Below are 21,348 nucleotides of genomic sequence, written 5' to 3' on the forward strand. Positions count from 1 at the left end.
GTGCTGTTTTTTTTCCCCTGATCGAGTCGTCAAGTTATGGCTTCCTGCGGCATTTACCATCTTTGATGCCGAATTGTTTGCGATCTTGCGGGCATTGGAGCAGATGAGATGTGTTCATAGTCTTAAGTTTCTCATCTGTTCTGACTCCCTGAGTGCCCTTCAGACCATGCAACACTTGTACCCAGTGGATATGGTCATCCAGAACATCCATGATGCCCTACTCCACCTGCAACGGCAGGGAAGGAGGTTTCTTTCTGCTGGGTGCTGGGGCACGTGGATATTAGGGGAAACGAACTGGCAGATGTGGTTGCCAAAGACGCATGTTCCCTCTACGTTGTTGTTGAATGTGCCGTCCCCCTCCATGCTGTTACCTCCCTTTTGCGTTTTCGTGTTTTGCGTCAATGGGAAAAGGAGTGGCTGGCAGTCGGTGAAAATAAGCTGCGTCTGGTCAAGGCCACCACGCGGCCATAGCGTACGTCCTACCAGTCATGCAGGCGGGATGAGGTTCTCCTCACTCGCCTCTGCATCGGGCACAGTACCTTAACGCATGGTTTTTTACTCCGGCAGGAGGACCCCCCAATCTGCAGTGCTTGTGGCTTACAGATTACTGTCCGCCGCATTTTACTTGACTGTCTTTTATTCTCTGACCAGAGGGTGGTCGTTTCCTTGCCACCGGATTTGCCTTCTATTGTGCAAGACGACGCAACGACTGTGGTTAAGGTCTTACGGTTTTGTGTCCTGTCCATTTTGTTGCCTCGGATTTTAGGGAGAGGATTTTAATGTGCTGCTGGGTGACTGGCTCACCCAGGTTTTAGGTAAGAGGTCCGCCAGTCACGATTACCTACTTGTTTCACTTCGATTTCTGTTCTGTTTTCCTTGTGTTTCCTTTCCTTTTTTAGTGCGTTTCTTCTCCTCTTGTTTTGCCTCTGTATGTGAGGATTTGGAACTGCGTCAGGTCTGTGTCTTTTAGCCGTTCTCCTCGTTCGCTGTCCGTCTTCGTCCCTTCACCGCATGTGTTCCTGTTTCTATGCGTTTGGGCGCTGATAACCATGCTGTTTAGCGCCCGAAAACCTCAAACCACACACACACACTTTTGATACACCCTGTTGAAATCCGAACTGGCTACTGTTTAATACCTTATAATGAGTGAGGTGTTCAATAAGTCTTTTCTGAAGCAGTTTCTCGAGAATTTTAGAGAAGGTTGTTAAAATGGAGATAGGCCGATAGTTTGTAACGTCGACTTTATCGCCTTTTTTAAAGAGAGGTTTGACAATAGCAAACTTTAGTCTCTCAGGAACAACAGACAAAAAGGGGCTACTGTAAATTGGAGATAAAAACCATAAAAAAGTAGCACACACACACAAACCACACACTGGGACAGTTAAAAGAACACAAGGCGAACTATGACCGGAGCACAAAAGTATCGACGGACGGCGTAGCACGTAACAATCACTGACAGGAACACTATGTACCAGGTCCAGCACACAATTAAAATCACACCTCTCGGCGCACAGATCAACACCAAACACAACACTGACGTAGCACACTGATGACGATGAGCAAAATGGAGGATCTGCCAAGGAGATGAGGGAGAAGGGAGGGAGGGGGACACGGGTGGGGGGTGCGCCAAAGAGGGCCATGGAGGGAAGGACGGGGGAGGGAAAGAGGCGAGGATGGGGTGCAGAGACTAGGGGGGCCCTGGGGAGGAGGGGAACAAGGCCAGGTTACAGCTGGAAGGAAGGGTATACGTCACGGTGAAGTTCAACATCTGGGAGGTGGAGGTGCTGCAAATTGCCCTGATGAAGGAGATGGAGGGTATGGAGGTGGAGAGGGGGAGGGCGTGTTTTCGTGCTTGAGGAATTTATATTCCAGAGAAAATTTGATAAAAACAAAACTGAGAGCGACACAGAGGTGCGAGTTGGCACTCGTGGACAGAAAAATATGTAAAGCTAAATTATGTAGACACACCACAAAAATACATAATTGTTTAAAAGTTATTGCTTTGGCCGATTAATATATACAAAGTGTCTACGGGTGTGGCTAGTAGAGCTGTATGGAGCAATATATTGAAGAAAAATAAACTACTTGTTCAAATTATAAATCAACGTGATTTTTTAAAATTCACAGTAATACCTGCCTGCATTGTTTCTTTTAATATTCTATTTCAGGTTAAAAATTGAGTTTACGATAGGTGAGAGCTGGCATCCTATGACGAAAAACGTAGCCAAACACTGAGACCAGCCACATCTCTGGGCCACTCAATTAAAGTGAGTGTAACAAATATATATATTTTCATGCCACAGCACATGAGGGCTCAAGCCAAACTATTCAAACTACAATGTGTAGTGCCAACACTGCCGTAATAGGGGGTTTCTCAACCAGGATTGTCTTAACTGAACAGCCTCCGTAAGCAGTGCAGGATTGCATTTGAAAGTGAAGAAGACTGGGAGAAATGCGACGCCAATCACTGAGCAGTCACTGAGTCCGTCGTCAACCACCAAAGAGGGAGCTGAAGCGCCGCTGGTCACCGAACATCGACGCACCAACTTCGCCACCACACTCTGGAACTGGGGCCGCCTCCACCACCGACCTGCGAGCTGAACATGCCACACAGCACAGCAATGCACAGCAGCCGACAGCATCAGGCAGCAGTCTTCAAACAGCAGCAGTCTCAACAAAGCTGATTATTGGCAGCATTCACGTTACTTTCTCAGTTCTCTACCTCACAGCCAGTTTAACTGTGTAGTCTGAATTTAGCAAGATAGCAATAAAGAAGTCAGTAAGTAATGTTGAGTATACAGGGAGTGGGCGTGATCCTCAGAGCCCACAGGGACAGGGAGAAGAAGCAGAAGCTAGTGTAGTGGCTATGCTTGGATCATTAATGAGCCAAATGGGGGAATTCAGAACTGAATTAAAAACTCATATGGTGGTATGGAAAGTTCTTTTGGGACAAAAATCAGAGTATTAAATGATCAATTGGGGGATTTACCACAAAAAGTTGAGGAAGTAGAAGGAAATTTGAATGCTAAGATTGATGCAGTTGCTGATGAATTGAGGGGTAGAACTGATTCAGGCAGGCAGTTGCGTGACACAAGGAATAATGAAACAAGTCAAGCTCTGATTGATGTGGATCAGGAGCTTGTGACTAGTTGCGATAAAAACAGAACTTTATTATTAGGTCAACTGGCAGAGACAGCTAGTGACTTAAGAAAGGAAATTAAAAATGTGGCTGCTGTTGCTGTAAAGAGTAATGAGAAATTGACAAAGTTAACAGTAGATTAAGTAGCGTAGAATTATGTGGGGCTAATGAATGTATGTGCTGGCATATGGTACAAGTACCCAGTGGTAAGACTTTTTCAAGGGAAAGCAAGTACCATGCTGTAGATTTTCTGGCAGTATGCAAGGATTGTTTTATTGGCAGTATGAGTGGCAACAGTGAAATTAAACTGGTAAGAAGATTGTTGGACGGTTCTCCTCAGACATGGGCAAATCAATGTAGTGAACAATATTTGAAGAGATGTTTCTAAATATGTATTGGAGCCAAGCAAAACAATGCAGATTATAGAATGAGTTTTTGAATGGGCCAGTTTACAGAGGAGGTAGGCAAACTATAAGAGAATTTTGTCAGGAGGAATTAAGAAAGTTGGTACATTTGAATAGGCCACTGGGAATTCGGACTGAGATTTCTACTCTAAGGGGAAGGTTAACCAAAAATGTACAGTAGGAACTGTTACATTGTCCAACAGATTCTATAGAAAATTTCTTGGATTTTATTGAGAGGATGGATGAGGCAATGTACTTTAAGCCAAACTCAGGGGGTAATAATTCAGATTATAATCAGAGGAATAATGGAGAGAGGAGAAATAATGTGACTTGGGGTAATAACCACCATAATTCAAACAGGAAAGGAAATCATAATAATAACTGGAGAGAAAACAGAGATAGAATTCAAAATAAAATTTGGACGGACAACAGGGAAATATTTAGTGATGATGTCAAGTACTAGAGAGGCGCGTGGGGAAATCAAAACAGGAGGCCAATGCAGCAACAGAGACATAGGAGAGGAGAAATTAATTCCAAACTGGGTCCAATTTGGAACAATAAACCATGCAGGAAATAGGACCATGAGATGGGAAAATAATTGTAGGAGAAATAATGGTGGATCTTCTAATAGTTTTAGGCAAAAGGGAGTTATTTTAATGAAAGCAAAAGCAGTTGAACAAGGGAAGAAAAAGTATGTAATAAGGAATTATAGGCAAACTAACAGGGGGTTTGTTGATCATGTTAAAAATAAACAAGTGAGGGAAGAAAGGATTTGTGTAATGGAGGCAATTGTGGGTAATGATGAGATGTTTGGAGGCTGGTTTAATCAGCATGTTAAAAGGAGAGCCTTCAGAAGTAAAAATAATTGGAAATGTAGGAATGAGGAACGAGAAATAGATGTTGGGGGTGTGTTAAATAAAAGGGATAAAAATGTGGGTGATAATTATGCAAATAGTATTGGCTCGGAAATTATGTTAAATAATGAGCATGTATCAGCTGTGCAACCTGTGGGAGAAAACATGTGCTGCAATGTTAAGTGTGTGAATGTGAATGATAGCAGAAATAGCAATGTGTTGAATGCAATGTAACTTTCACCAGTGGTAAGAGGTATAAATGATGTGGATGCCACAGTGCCTCATTCAAATGTTGTTGTAGATGGAGATGATAATAATAATAATGATAATACTAATAATAATAATAATAATAATTTTATTGTCTTTAAGCCATTACAGCAATAGACAATGTCATACACATAATACAATACAGTACAGTACATGCTGTAAAAGAACAGAATTGTTAAGAACGTTACAGTTTTATATCACAGGTCATGAAATCCTTTATATTGTAGAATGGGTTTACAACTAACCACCTCATAAAGTATTTGTTTGTATTGTTGCTCTGGTAAATTTTGTATAGCTTGTGGAAGTTTGTTAAATAATTTGTGGCCCATAAGTTCATAACGGTTAACTGATTTTGACAGTCTGTGGTAGGGCGTATAGATAGAGCTGTTTGTCCTAGTGCTGTAACAATGTATATTTGCCCTGCGTTTTAATTTAGGTAAGTTCTTCTTTGTGTAGATTAAAACATAATAAATATATAGGTTTATTACTGTCGTGATTTTTTGTCGAGTAAACAAAGGTTTACAATGAGCCTTGTATGGTGAGCCTGTAATTATCCTAATAGCTTTCTTTTGCAGCAATAGTATATCATGCACACAAGTGGAGTTTCCCTATAAAATAATACCATAGGATATGATGGTTTGGAAAAATGAGTAGTAAGATACTCTAATATAATTTTTAGGTACACAGTGCATTAATCGCCTTAACAAATAGATTACCCTAGACAATTTACCACTAATATACTTAATATGTGGATTCCAAGAAAGTTTATCATCCAAATATACCCCCAAAAACTTAACACAACTATGATCATCTGATGGAAACTTGTCTGTTAAACTAAATACCATCTGCTGGGTTTTGCTTTCATTAAGCAAGAACCCATTTGCTTTTAACCAGAGTGAAGCTTGCTCAATTGTCTCTGTAAGACATGTTTTAAGGCTATTAAGATCATTACTGCTGTTCAGAAACGTTGTATCATCAGCATAGAGTACTGTTCTGGATTTAATAAATGATGGCAGGTAATTTATCATTATTAGGAAAAGGGAAGGCCCTAGCACGGATCCCTGTGGAACACCTACCTTAACTTGTTCTATACTGGACATTTCTTTCCCAACACAGGCGGCTTGCTTACGGTTTTGTAAATATGATCTTAATAGCTTAAGGCTGTTACCTTTAACACCATAAAAATCCATTTTTTCGAGTAGTAGTGTATGTTCTACACAGTCAAAGGCTTTGCTTAGGTCACAAAAAGTTACTTGAGCAAAGCATTTATCTTCAAATACTTTATGGATGTATTTAACAACATTGTCTATGGCATTAATGGTTGGCAGGTGTTTCCTAAAGCTATACTGTGATCCACTTATTAATCCTATGTTATCAAAGTAAACAGATAATTGTTGGTAAATTATGCATTCTAGAACTTTTGAAAAAACTGGGACTATGAATATCGGCCTGTAACTTGGGACAGAATTTTTATCTCCTTTTTAAGTACTGGAACTACCCTAGACAGTTTAAGCTCATCAGGGAAAAAACCCTCCAGTATACACTTGTTTATACAATACGTTAGGGGTTACACTATACAGTCTATTACTTTCTTCAGTATGTTACAAGACAGGTCATATATGTCTACACTGATGATTTTAACTGCTTCACTATTCTTAACACAAAACCAGGTGAGACCTCAGAAAAATTGAAGGTACTTGTGTTTGTTGATGATCTAGCAATATTTTTTGACAGTAACTGTGATGAGCTGATTTCAGGTTTAATTATAGCACTTCCTACTTCCTCAACTGGTTTAATAAAAATTTCATTAAATTCCTGGGGAGAGATGCTAATTTTGTCACTTCTTTTATCTCTGGTGACACTATTTATTAGTGTCCATACTGCTTCGCACTTATTGGTGGATTTCTCAATACTTCTGAGATTGTGTGCTTCCACAATTGTTTTTTTGTACTCATTCCTAGGTCTAACATAGGCTAATTTAGCATGGTTGGTTTTCAGATTTTTATAAATATTGTACAACAACTTAACTTGATTTTTCATAGTAGACAGCTGTTTTGTATACCATGTATTTTGTCTATTTGAAACTTTAGCTTTTAGGACTCTGTCAGTTACTTTGCATTTCTTTATTGGTATGCAGTCATTAAAGTGTCCCAAAAATGCTTTGAGAAACGTATCAAATAGTACCTTTGCTGGCAGATAATTGCTTAGAGTATAATGTGTCTCATAACACAGGCCAAACCAATCTCTGTTAGAAAGGGTCGTATGAAACCTGCCAATTTTCTCATCTGTGACTGGTCTAGTGACCACTACTTCTGGGACAACCCTATTTACATTACTATTAGCAAGAGGGAACCTACTTGTATAATTTAAAGATACTGAATCATGATCAGAGTATGGAAATACCGTCACAAAACATGATACACAGGAAGGTACATGCTCCAGCAGTGTGAATATATTAAATAGTGAGCAGGCAGTAGATCTTGTATCAGATTTTATCATGGGTAATGATATTGATATGCAGCACAAGGCTGAAGAATGTGTTGTAAATGTATGTGGAAGCACTCACTCCAGTAATGATAGAGAATGTACAATTGAGCAGACTATACTTCCTGTAACCAATAAACGAGCAGTAGTTGTGGGTGAAGTTTTTAATGTGCGGAATGCAGCTGCTGGTTTTGATATTATGCTTGAAACTGTGAGGGATTCTGTTGATTCAAGTAAGTTTATGTCTGTTGTTAATGATATGAGAGAAGAAGCTGGGCAGACACATTTTTTCAAGGAAGCATGAGAGAATAAGGCAGACAATGATTTTGATTCTGATGATGGGATAGCCAGGGAAAAATGGTTTCAGAAGTGGGCACCTGATGATTGGGAGATTATCAAGCACCATTATGCCAGGCAAATCAGGGTTTATGTAGGGAAAGTGAGGTGTCCAAACATGCTTAAAAGGAAATAGTTAATCAGGATAAAGATGTTAAATCATTGGATGAAAAATGTGTGCTTATGATGGGAAAAGATTGTATAGGTGATAATAATACTGTGAATAATGATACAGTTAGTGAGGAAGGTGAGGAAAAATTTCATAGTGTATAATGATGAACTACAGGTAGACATAAATGAGGAGGTAAATACTGAATGGATGGGGAAAGATGAGTGTGATTATGATGATGATGACTGGATTAATTTTGCAAAGTTGCACCAACAGTTGATGCCAGAGACCAGCGAGGATAAAAAATATAGAGTTGCTAGAAAGCTATAGTGGTTGAATGTAGGAAACTATGGAATAAAAGAGGCCTTTGATTTAATATTTTCAGGGGATAAGGATATTGAATCTATTAGTGAAGAGCAGGTGTGCATCATGACTAAAGATTGCATACATGAGATAGAGGAGGACTTGTCGGCTGAAACAGAATTGAAGCATGATTTTATTAAATAGGTGCAGCCGATAATAACTGTTGGTGTGGCAGGAGTCTGTGAAACTGTTCTGGTGGACACTGGAAGTTCTGTCTCTGGTGGCAGAGAGGTTTTATGTTCATATTAAGAGCAGGGAAGTAGTGGAATTTCCAGTCACAGGAGTGAGAATTAAAAACAATCTAGGAACTTTCAATAAACCCGTGAGAAAGGAGGTTGTTCTAGATGTAAACATTGGAAGTGAATTATTTAGTCACTCATTTTTGGTGGTCCCAAATTTATGTATGAATATGGTGTTGGGGATTGATTTCCTGAGTAAATATGAGGCATACATAGATTTAAGGACCAGATGGTGGAACTGAATACTGTTGAGGGAAGAAAAAGGGTTAAATTCAAAAATGCACTCAGTGATGAAGAATTGGTGGCTAGTTTGCATGTTGCGCAGTGCTTAATGGATGAGATAGAGATTGAGAAAGATATAAGGAGTAAAGTAAATGGTACAAAGGGGATTTATGAGGATGAAAAGGCAGAATTTCATTAATTATTAAGTAAAAGCAAAGATGTGTTCTGAAAAACCAGGGGTATACATAATTTGTTTTTATTTTTGTTGATATGTTTAGGATTACTTAGTTTCAGGGAAATATAGGCTGATTTGTGGATTATGTTGTGCCATGGGGTATTTTATATATTTCATTTTATCCAGTTTGCAGTGCTGTAAATGTCATTGGTCATTGAGCAGAAGTTAGATTATTATTTGGGTTAAAACTAGAGACTGGGTTGTTGCTGGAACCTACCATGGACCCCATCATATTACGGGAATAGGAGCAGTAACCAGGATATAGAAAACTTAATTCCCATATACGTCGTAGCTTGTACATATTTACACTTGACACTGCATCGGTACAGAATGTAGTATCAGAAAGAACTGACTAAAGTAAAGTTAAGACGGAAGCTTGACAGAGAATTTAGACTTCACAGATATACGAACTATTGACTCCACACAGCCCCCCCCCCCCCCCCCCCACATACACACACACACACTACGGAGTACTACAGATGTCCAAGGGTGAGGGCGTGCAGTCATCAGCATCGGTGGAAATCGTGCGCATAGGCAGGCACACCACAGGTACTTCCAGCTTGAACGAGGTGGGTTGTGCAGGTGGAGTGGTGAGAGGCAGGGCCTCTATGTAGTCAGTCAGCCATCATGGCCAGATGAGACAGTGGCTGGCCTGGGAGTAAGCGGGCGGGGTAGTCGATGGAGTGGTGGAGGCATGTGTGGCCCTTAAGTGGATCAAGCCGTCTGTAGAAATAAAAGCACATAGAGATGCTCGGTCACACTCAAGTGGGAGTGGGAGGTTGTGTGCAAAGTTGACGTGTAAGGGTCCGTCCGATGGCGGGACCTCGGCATCTGTCAAAAGAATGAGCAATCGGTCATCGAATGTCACTATAGAAACGTCGTTGACTCGGTGTGGTGACACGCTGCAGGACAAACTGATAGTAGTGTGTGTGTCTCCAACGTTGGATGTGAGGGTGCGAAACCTGTGCAGGGTGAAACAGGGCGAGGTTGGGAAACCAGTGAACAGTTGTGGAGAATCTTTGGCAGAAGAGGTGTGCGGTGAGGTTGGTGGGAGCACATCTTCGTTCTCGATTAAGGATGGATCGTCTGCAGAGTCCGACTGCGGAGGTGTGAGACCATCAAGGTCAAAGAAAGCCAGTTTCAGGCGATACAGAGAAACTGTCTGTGTGCTGTCTTTAATCCTGATATCAAAAGTCATGTCCTCCAACCACAGGACCTTGTGGGGGCCAAGATAAGGAGGTTGAAGTGGCATCATCACGCAGCATGATGTAGGAGCAGTCAAACAGTGTGGTGGGAACATAAGTCTCAGGCGCTGAGTGACTAATGTGTGCATGCAAATGTGTTTGTTGAAAATGCTTGCACATTCGACTAGTGAAATATGGTGAACAGGGAAGATCCTCACTTATCTGGGGAAGAATAAGTTGCCCCAGTAGAACTGGATTCTTGCCAAAAACAAATTCGGATATAGTCCCCTGTAGATCAGATTCATAGGTCGAGAGTAGACCAAGTAACACCTACAGGAGAGCTTCTGACCAGAGGCAGTCATGGCATTGAAGGGCCGTCTTGAGGGTGTGGTGCCATCTCTCCACCAACCCATTGCTTTGTGGGTGATAAGTGGCAGTGTGTATTTTTTTAATACCGCAGATATCGCAGAGGATGATGAAAGGAGGATTCGAACTGTCGACCCTGATCGGTGGTGATAGTGGTCGGGCACCCGAAACAAGTGATCCAAGAGCCAATGAAAGCCTTGGCTACTGTCTCGGCAGTAATGTTAGGGAAAAGGACAGCCTTGACCCAGCGAGACAAATGGTCAATAGTTGATAAGATAAATCTATGGCCCTTGGAAGGAGGAAGTGGCCCGATCAGATCGTCGTCCAGATAAGCAAAGCAAAACTCGAACTGTCACAAGATAGAGTCAATGAAATGTGGCCACATTTGCGCCGCATTCTTTAGGTGTGATAATAGCTGTCTTAGGAATGTCTTCCAGCGCCATGAGAATCTGGTGGTAGGCGTGTTTACAGTCAATAATACTAAAAATTGTGGCGCCCGATAACATATGAGTGAAGTCATTGATGTTTGACACTGGGTAATTGTCCATAATGATACGAACATTTAAGCATCTGTAATTGCCGCACATTTGAAAAGATCCATCATGTTTGGGGACGAGGTGGACTAGTGAAGACCAGTTGCTGTCTGAAGGTTGCAGAAGACCTGCCATCAAAAGTTCATTAATCTGCTGCCGGGCCGTGCCCAACTTGATAGGGTTGAGGTGTTGGGCCTTATGCCTAATAGGAGGGCCGGCAGTGCTAACTATCTTGTATGTCATTCCATCAATGACGGAAGAAACTGAGAACTGCACATGAGATTGGTTAACGCCCTGGTGCCGAGTCTTCGGATGAGTAGGGTGTGACAAGGCATAACTCTTAGCATGAATGGGGAAAGGTAGCACGAAAGTCACATCTCTTACGGCAGTGAGGCGTGCGCTTGTGTAGAGGGGTGGGTGTGCGCGTAGTGCCGAGTGAAGGGGAACGGGGGCCGTTTGTCCATTCAGGTTGGCTGCTGACAGAGGAGGAACAAGTAATGGCACTAAATAAAGAATTTGTGAAGTTCGATTGTGAAGGAAAAACAAAACTAGAGATAATTGTTTAACAAGAAAAACACTAAAAGGATATGTAAAAAGTGCAACAGAGATTCTTTGACTTTACAGAGTCCTCCATACAGATGTGTCTAGTAAACCACTACTTATTTGTTAAAGGTTAAAAATATAATTATAATAAAAATTATCACTTATTTTTGTGTGGTGTAACATAAAAATAATATTCAACAGGTTCAAATAAAATGTGCTCATATAATAATTATACATTAAAAATAAAGAAAGCATTATCAAAAACATTAAATATGAGGTATTGTTACATTTCGTAGAAAAAAATCTTGAAATGCAATAAAAACTTTAGCAGTCAGTTGATCCATTGGGAGTTCTAGGGGATAGTTCAAAGCTGGGTGTTGTAGTGTTAAATACCCATGTGCTTGCTGCAATTAATCTAGGCAGTGAGTTGTATATTTGTAGAGTCATCATTTAAAGCTGGTTCATGACTCTGTAAGTAAGCTTTCTTGACATACCAGAATGAGATTTTCACTCTGCAGCGGAGTGTGCGCTGATATGAAACTTCCTGGCAGATTAAAACTGTGTGCCCGACCGAGACTCAAACTCGGGACCTTTGCCTTTCGCGTTCAAGTGCTCTACCAACTGAGCTACCGAAGCACGACTCACGCCCGGTACTCACAGCTTTACTTCTGCCAGTATCCGTCTCCTACCTTCCAAACTTTACAGAAGCTCTCCTGCGAACCTTTCTTTCAGGAGTGCTAGTTCTGCAAGGTTTGCAGGAGAGCTTCTGTAAAGTTTGGAAGGTAGGAGACGGATACTGGCAGAAGTAAAGCTGTGAGTACCGGGTGTGAGTCATGCTTCGGTAGCTCAGTTGGTAGAGCACTTGCCCGCGAAAGGCAAAGGTCCTGAGTTCGAGTCTCAGTCGGGCACACAGTTTTAATCTGCCAGGAAGTTTCTTGACATAGATTGTGTCTGTCTTCAAATATCTACCAGTTTAATTTCTTCAGCATCTGTGTGACACTTTCTCATGGATCAAACAAAGCTCTGACCATTTTTGATGTACTTTGTATGCATGCAATATCTCCTCTAGTCCTTTGTGGTACAGGTCGCACACATTTGAATAACATTGTAAGATGAGTTGAATGAGTAATTTTAAGCAGACTCTGGTTTCTTCATGCATAGTGTATCTTTTACACCCTGAGTTTGATTCACTGAGATATCTATATTGTCGGTCGATTTGAGCTATGAGTGTATTGTAGTATGGTCATCGGCTCAACAGATGTTAGTACTTTCATTCTGGTATTGAGAAAGCAAGATGGCTGGAGCACGCTTGACATTTGATCAACAAAAATGTATTGTGAAGTGGTTTTTCAAGTTTGATAATGTCATCGAAGTGCAACATCAGTGGAGGCGGAGTTTGAAACAGAACCACCAACCCACCTAACAATTAAATGCATAATTCACAACTTTGAACTGAGTGGAATGATTTGTGATATTCACAAATGTAGATCAGGAAGACAGAATACAGCTACAACTCCTGCTTCATTGGCTCTTTTGTTGGAAATGTTTGTTAATTCTCCACAGAAGCCTGCTACGCAATGTGCACGTGAAGTGGGGGTTAGCAGTACAAGTGTACGAAGAATTCTGAAAGCTGCAAAGTGGAAAGTTCACATTCCACAATTACTGCACACGATTACTGATGATGATGCTGACTGTTAATGCAATTTTGTGAATGGTATCTGCAAATGGCAACTGATGATGAACATTTTGTTACAAAGGTAGTGTGGAGCAATGAGGCACAATTTAAACTTAATGGAACCGTGAATTGGTATTACATTGTTACTGGGCACCAGAAAATCCGCATGTTTATGTAGATAAATGGGTCAATCCACCAGGGTTCATGTATGGTGTGGACTATTATGTAGGGGCTTAGTAGGATCCATTTTCTTTGATGCTACTGTCACTGAAGAAGTGTACCTGTAAATGTTATGCATATCAATTTTGCCAGGTATACATATGCTTTATTGAGCTGATGAAGAGGTCTTCTACCAACAGTATGGGGCACCACCGCACTACACATAGCTGTATGAGTTTTTCTGGATGACAATTTTCTGGGGCATTATATTGGACGTTGAGGGCCCCTTGAGTTTCCTCCAAAGTCGCCAGGTGTAACACATATTGACTTTTACTTATGGGGAACTGTGAAGAATAACATATATCGACATAAGCCATGTATGCTGGAGAACTTCACCAGGAGATTACAGCAATATGCAGTTATCCCCACTCGTGGGGATATATATAATGCAACAGATCAAGATTTACTTCCTGTAGTCTCTGATAAGTCTGCTTACTAAAAGTTGTGATACAGTTTAATTATATTACATGATTAAACTGGATTTGCCTCATTTGTCTCAATGTCCTCTCTTGGTGCCTAGTTGCTTGCTGTGATCTGCTTTTATGACAAGTTTTTAAGTAATGAATACAACAGTGTTTTATTTAGCTCAACACATTTGCACATTTCTTGACCCTCATAATCTTACAATGGCTAGTTTGTCTATAAGATGTCATACAGGATATTAATCATAGATTAGTAGCTGCACTACAACCCATAGTATTTTGATGATGGCATCACAATTATGGTACAGTGTCACTCTCCACTTATGAGTGATAAAGGACATAAAGTCACTTTATTTTGCATTGTCACTTGCATAAAACTGTTCAATTTTCATCAATTGGTAATTATATGCTAGTAATTAAATAGCTGAATCACAGTTATTCACTTTCTTGAGGACATATAATTAGACATTTACATATAGATGTTTGTAAGTTGATTGCTAAACAAAGACCAACTCAAAGAACTTCCACAAAGATATTTATACTGCCTCTGATCAATATATATAGCAGCTACTAGCTGTTGACTTTGACACAGAGATGTTTGCAGAATGACTATCGGACACTGACTTTGACCCTCTGATGTTTACGTAAAAATTTCCAACCATGGACCTTGGGATGTTATCTTGATGCTTTCTACATGTAGACCGACATTTATAGATGCATATAAGAATAAATTATCCACAGCTATAGCTGAGTGGTCAACATGTCTGGCTGCTATGCAGAGGACCTTGTTTCAACTCCTGTTGAGAGGGCTGGTACTGGGTGCACTCAGCTTTATGAGGCCCATTGAGGAGCTCCTTCATTCAGAAGTAACAGTTTCAGTGTCAAGAAAGCTCACAACAGCCAACAGGACAGTGTGGCTGGCTCCATGCCATTCCATATTACATTCAATGATGTTGTTGGCAGAGGATGAAACAGAACTTTTGTTCAAACCTTATAAAATAATATATGATTCACGAAGTAAGCACATGTTAATTACTGGTTTTAATACAAGATGGGATAGTGTATTTTGTGTACATTAACTAGAATTGGTGAATGAAATTATCATTACTGTAGGCAAATGAAATTTTAACATAATTCTGAATAACATTTGTACATTGTTATATTAATTGTCAAAAATGCATTCGTTTTATAATGATTTATTGAAATATAGCCAAACGTTCAACAAACAATAAAAATATTACAAATTCTTTGATTCTTGTTATGGTTAGTATGCAAGTTTGCTTGGCTTCTAACTCCAGTATGCAGCTCATGGAATCACATTAGCAGTAATCCTTAATCTCAATAAAACTTTTTAATTCTTTATAAAGATTACAAGTCACATTCTTAGCCACGTAATATGTTACTACATTGTTATTTTTTTTTTCAGAGCTACCAGTTTGAACCTGAGTCTGAAGAATTATTGAAAGTAGTCAAAGTTTGGCAACCCACACCATTTTGTGAGATGTTGCATACAGTATTCAAGGTTCAAGTGGCTCCAGAGGCGAAAAAGAAGCTGTTAAAGGTATACAGCCTTTATACCACTTTCTTTGAAACTTTAATCATGGGCAATTAAATATCACCTTGCACACTGTAATAGAATCATAAAACTTTATGTCATGAAAAAAAAATGAAACAGCCCTTATTACATTTACGTAAATAAGAAATAAACTCTTACATTGAGCGCAAAGAAATGTTGGAGTATTCTCTGTGGTGAAATCCACTTAACTTAAAATGAGATCTAAAGCCATACATCCATATTGTTCTGTCTATTAAAGTGTACATAGAGAATAAGATACTGATAGCACACTTTGGTCAATGCAGCTTCAGTTTCTTCTTACATTTAACTAGATGTATATCGTTCCATGTTTGTGTGTAAGATTGCACTAGACTAAAACAACAGGCTTGATAGTGTAACTGAAAATAATATTTGAGTATAAATCATTGCTCATCAGCTAACAGAGACAAACAATGGATATAAAAGTTGATAATTGTTCAGTTTTTGGACAATGTTCTTCTTCAGATGCATAGTCAGCAAGTGTAAATTATGTGTTTTGAGACTGTGAGAGGAAGTAAAAGAAGGAAAAAAAACATAGATAAAGAGAATTTCTGAAACACAAAAGATGAATTACACACAGTGCCAAAGAAGAAACAGCATTAGCTCACAGGATGGAAGGAAAACAACAAGGTAACATAAATCAATGGAAAATTTATTATGAAATATAATGTGTATTTAAAGACAGAGTGTTACTCACTTAATAAGAGATACTAGACAGCTGAGAAGTAAGCAGAAATTATTGGTATGCAATGCAATATGTTCCAAAATGCTGTGGATAAAAAGGGAGTCTTCTGGGGCTTATACATTGGATTTTGTTGGTAACAGAAAGGTAGAGTCTTGTGTTTTGCATAGCCCTTGGGTTAGGGACTATTTGTATTCTCAACAAAAGGATCGTCATTGTGTCACTATACTACAGTACGGGGTCAAAGTATGAATATTATGCACTTCAGTGGTTCTGATTACACTGGATATGGTCTGTGGCGGGCTTTCAGGGGCTTATGGACGCACCATTAGTTGATTCCTTAGGAAACCTCATTTTTACCATTTTTTCAAACCAAAACCAAACCGCTACTCCAAGATGCCTAAGCACAACTAAAAATTTTACAATATGTTTCTAAGATCCTGATCTTGAACAAACTTGAAAATTTTCTTGATGTTTTTATCCATTTCTGAGATGCAGGCTCAATGTTACCCCATTGGTACATGTAAAATATGCACATAAAATCTTTATGAGGTGAAAACATAGTTTATTAAGTGACATACCAAGGAGAAAGTTGTTGTAAAGTGTCTGCATTACCATCTGATGTGTTTTGGGAACTCCTTGTTATAGTACTGAAGACTTGTAAAATTTTTGTTCCATGTAAAGTGCAGTCTGAGGTGTAAAATTAGTTTCGCCTTATTTCAGTTTCACACAAGAAAACTAAAAATTTCACTGACCCTTAAAGCTCTTTACATGTGAGTGAGATGCCCTGCTCTGTCAGATAAAAGAAGGGAAGTTGGGGGAAAATTCTCCTATCAAAGCACAAAAAAGGTGAATATGCTACTATTTAAAACACACTGACTGAGAAGTGAGGTACCAGCTGCCTCATTCTCCCTTCCTCAGTGCCTTTAAAAATTTTGCCAATAATTTTGGCATCCAAATATGTTTATTCTTTTTTGTGCTCAGAGCAAAGGAGATAGTAGCAGTGGGAAAGGGATAGAAAAGTAATAAATACTGGGAGATAGTAGACAGTGGTCGTGGTGTAGAAAAAGGGAAGGAGACAATGGTAGTGTGAGAGAAAGAGAGGGGGTGCAGTAGCAGGGTCAGAACAGTGCTAGGAAAAGAGTGAAGGTGGCAGTGCAAATGGGAGAAAACAAAATAGGCTGAGAAAGTGAAACTGGTGAGAGCCAGTGATAATGATAGACAGTATCTATTACAGGGACAGTGAGGAAGTGAGAGAGAGTGACAGTGAGAAGAGACAAAAACAGTGGGAAAGAATGAATAAGATGGTAGCAGTGAGACAGAGCAAGAGGGAAATAGCAACAGTGAGAGGAGACAGTAGTAGTAGTAGGACAGAACAAAGGAGCTGCAGATAGACACAATTAAAAGACACTCACACATAACTTTCAGCCACAGCCTTCATCATTAAAGACACACAACACACACACACACACACACACACACACACACACACACACACACACACACACACACACACACACACACACACAAGTAACCACACCTCACACGCTGCCAGTGCAAGCATCTTGGGCCGGAATGCAACATCACATGGGATGCAAGCAGCAATCTGGAGGGGTTGGGGATAGGGAAGGGATAGTAGTGTATGGGTTGGGACAGAGATGAACACTATCTGGTGGAGTTTGCAAGGACTAGACTGCCAATAGGTGCAGTGTCAGGAGGTAGAAGGGCAGGGAGGTGGGGAAAAAAGGAACAAAATAACAGAGAAGCGGGGAAGGATGGGCAGATACATTGGCAGAGGGCTGCAGAGAAACAGGTTGGGAGATAAGAATGGGGAGGAGATGATAGGATGGGGGGTGGGAGGGTGGGGATGGGGGTAGGAACTGTTGGGTGGAGCATGTGGGACATTATGTTACTGTAGATTGAGGCTGGGATAATTAATGGAGCGGAGAATGTGTTGTAAAGATAACTCCCATCTGCGCAGTTCAGCAAAGCTGGTGGTGGGGGGTAGAAGTGTCCCCTCCATCACCCACTACCATCCCAGACTGGAACATCTGAACCACATCTTTCATCAGGGCTTTGATTACCTACCATTGTGCCCTGAAATGAGGGCATCTTGTCCGAGACATTTCCCATCCTTCCTAAAGTCGTGTTCCATTGCCCATCCAAACTCTACTACATCCTAGTCTATCCCTATGCTACTCCCAATCCCAGCTCCTTGCCACAAGTATCATATCCAATTGGTAGACCCAGGTGTAAAACATGCCCAATCCACCCACGTCCTATTCCAATCCTGTCACAGGTTTACGCCATCAGTGGCTGGGCCACCTGTGAAAGCAGCAATGTCATTTACCAGTTCTTTTGCAATCATTGCACAGCTTTTTATATTGGTATAACTACCAATCAGCTGTCCACCAGGATGAACGGCCACTTCCAAACTGTGGCCAAGAGCGAAGTAAACCGTCCTGTGGCACAACATGCAGCTGAACACAACACACTTGATTTCAGGGGCTGCTTCACTACCCAAGCCATTTGGATCCTTCCATCCACTACTAGCTTTTCTGAATTCCTCAGATTGGATTTATCTTTACAACACATTCTCCACTCTCATAGTTATTGTGGCCTCAACCTGCAGTAACATACTGTTCCCACACATACTGACAACACATACTCCCATCTTTCCCCACTCCTCTCCTATTTTTTTCCTTTTTTCCCCTCCTCCCCACCCCACAACCTCCTGATGCTGTCCTTGTTGGCAGTCTAGTCCCTGCACACTCCAACAGACAGCATTCATCTCTCTCCCCACATGTACACTACTATCCACTCCCCTTCCCCATCCCCTTCCATTTCCCTTCCCTTTCCCATTTCCCTTCCCCAACCCCTCCAGATTGCTGCTTGCATCCTACATTATGTTGCATTCTGTCCTGAGATGCTGCAGTTGGCAGTCAAGTGGTATGAGGTGTGCTTGCTTGTGTGTGTGTGTGTGTGTGTGTGTGTGTGTGTGTGTGTGTGTGTGTGTGTGAAGTATCTCTCTTTACTCACAATGACTGTGACCGAAAGATATATGTGAGTGTCTTTTAATCATGCCTGTGTGCAACTTGATGTGTCTTCTTCACTGTAAGTAACAATCTATCCTTTCCTACATTGTTGATGTTACTATCTGAAGTTTCCATTGTTTGAATTGGGCAGAATGAGTGACTGGGGATGGGCAAGTAAAAATGGATAGCTGAGAGTGACTTACACTGATATGGTCTAGTGAGTGTGAGCAAGTTACAGTTAGGGGAGCTTGTGGGAATGAGAGAAGAGTTGCATGTTAACACTTTGGAGACCAAGCCTGAGCATAACTCAGGCCACAACTTTGTGTTAAAAAGACCACACCCAATTATAGATCGGGCCACAATTTTCTCAAGGCATGAGCCACCTATTGTTCAAGAACTGGGCTCATTTCATATGAGAACAATGTATGGATGTCTTTTCACCTGCTCCTTAACTGGTACTACCTTCTGCTGACAATTTCTAGAATTATTTAAAAAGAAATAATAGTGAATATAACAGCTGCTGTTGTGAATGACTGAGCTAATATGATCACATTGACATAACTTTATGTGTGTGCTCATTAGATTTGGCAGTTTGCTGCAATTCTGTTGCAAAAATGTCATGTTTGTTGAGTGAGCAAGAAAGTTTGGAAGCTCAAGAGGAAGAAATTGCCCAATAATGCACACTGTACTTTTTTCTTGGGAAGATAATTATACATTCTGTCATCATTATTTTAAAATCTGTAATCTATCAAAGAGCTAAAGTAAATATGAAAAATAAATTTGTAGCTTGGCCATTTTTCAGTATGTATTACTCTTGAAGGTAGGTCAATTACATATGTGCCAGTAACACTTCAAATAACAGCATAAATATTCAGTTTCCTAGGTCCAATATTCTCCTAAGTAGCCAGTCTCTAAAGTATTAAAAAGAGTGTAATATGTTCCCAGGCCAAACTTTTTAATTGCTACTTACTGTAAAGATGACACATTAAGTTGCAGATAGGCACAATTAAAAGGCACTTAACAAATAAACTTTCCCTGCCTTGGCCTTTATCAGAAGAAGAAAGAGAAACTCATACCATTCATTTGCACAAGCAAGTGCATCTCACACACACACATGACCACCAACTCTGGCATATAGGGGAGTCATGTGTATATGAAGTGCACTTGCTGTTGTGAATGAATGAGATGTGTTTCTCTTTCTTTTCCTGATGAAGGCTGTCACCAAAAGCTTATGTCTAAGTGTCTTTTAATTGTGCATGTCTCAAACTTAACCTATCATCTTTAGAGTAAGTAGCAGTCTGTCTTTTCCTACATTGTTGTTATTCATACCTGGAGTGTCCATTGTTTGAAAATTTTTGGAAAATTTTTAAAGGTGCTGAGGAATGTATAATGATACAGCTGGTACTCCTCCTTTCAGTCAGAGATATTTAAACACTAGCATGTTCACCTTTTTTGTGCTCTGATTGGAGCAGTTTTCCACTGGTCATAAACTGCTTAGCTTTCAGACATCTACAACAATAAAATTTATCATACTTTTATGTATCTTTTCACCACTCAGTGTCTATGTTTGAAGAGTAATCTGTTCTCATATACAAAGGGTATTCAAAAAGTTTTGCACAGTCGTCTAATTTTATTTTTTATTTTTTGCAGGTGGAGAACGAAATTTTTGTGAACATACTTGGAAAATTTAGCTATAAGTTGGTACATAAAAGTATATTCTTTTATTTACAGATGAGACACAATGGACTGTGAATTAGACGTCAGGTTTTGGCAATGGTCAGTGATGGAGTTCCTCCACAAGACTGGCAATGACTCTGCCACATCGATTCACAAGAAGTTGCTCCCTGTTTATGGGGAGGACACAGTGGATTGCAGCAGTATCCAGAAGTGGTTGCACAGGTTTAAAGAAGGTAATTTCTGTCTACTGTACACTCCACAATGCACTAGACCATCGACAGCAGTGAATGATGTGAATAAGGAGACCATTGATCAAATAATCCAAAATGGCAGATGTGTGATGACATGACAGCTTGCTGAAATGACTCATTTGTCATTGGGTAGTGTGGTGTCATTGGTACAGTCACTACAGTACAGAAAAATGTGTGCACATTGGGTGTCTAGATTACTGACAAGAGAAATAAAAAGGACGAGGAAGAATGTGTGCAAGGGTCTCAGGAAGACATTTACTGAAGAATGGAAACAGTATTTTGATGGTGTCATTACCCAGGATGAAACATGGTTGTTTTTGTGCGACCCTGAGGGCAAAACCCAATCCAAGGAATGGTGTGATTTGGGTTCCCCTCGGAAGAAGAAACCAAGACTTTTACGAACAGCAGGCCAAAAGGTAATGGCCTCCTTCTTCTGTGATCAGTGTGGTGTCATTTTCATTGACTTTTTGGATCCTGGCTCCACTATTAACTGGGACCATTACTGTTTGTCTTTG

General features: G+C 40.3%; 1 protein-coding gene across 3 annotated transcripts in view; it reads left to right on the forward strand.

Annotated features, from left to right (window-relative positions):
- Positions 1-21,348, forward strand: part of LOC126272461 (uncharacterized) — a 531,522-nt gene that overhangs the window by 15,393 nt on the left and 494,781 nt on the right. For all 3 annotated transcript variants that reach the window (XM_049975341.1, XM_049975356.1, XM_049975349.1), the window contains exon 2: positions 15,021-15,155. In XM_049975341.1, coding sequence (XP_049831298.1) covers positions 15,021-15,155 — 135 coding nt within the window. The remainder of the gene's footprint in view (positions 1-15,020; positions 15,156-21,348) is intronic.

Source organism: Schistocerca gregaria, chromosome 1, assembly GCF_023897955.1.
Source record: "Schistocerca gregaria isolate iqSchGreg1 chromosome 1, iqSchGreg1.2, whole genome shotgun sequence".
Classification (NCBI taxonomy): Eukaryota; Metazoa; Arthropoda; class Insecta; order Orthoptera; family Acrididae; genus Schistocerca; species Schistocerca gregaria.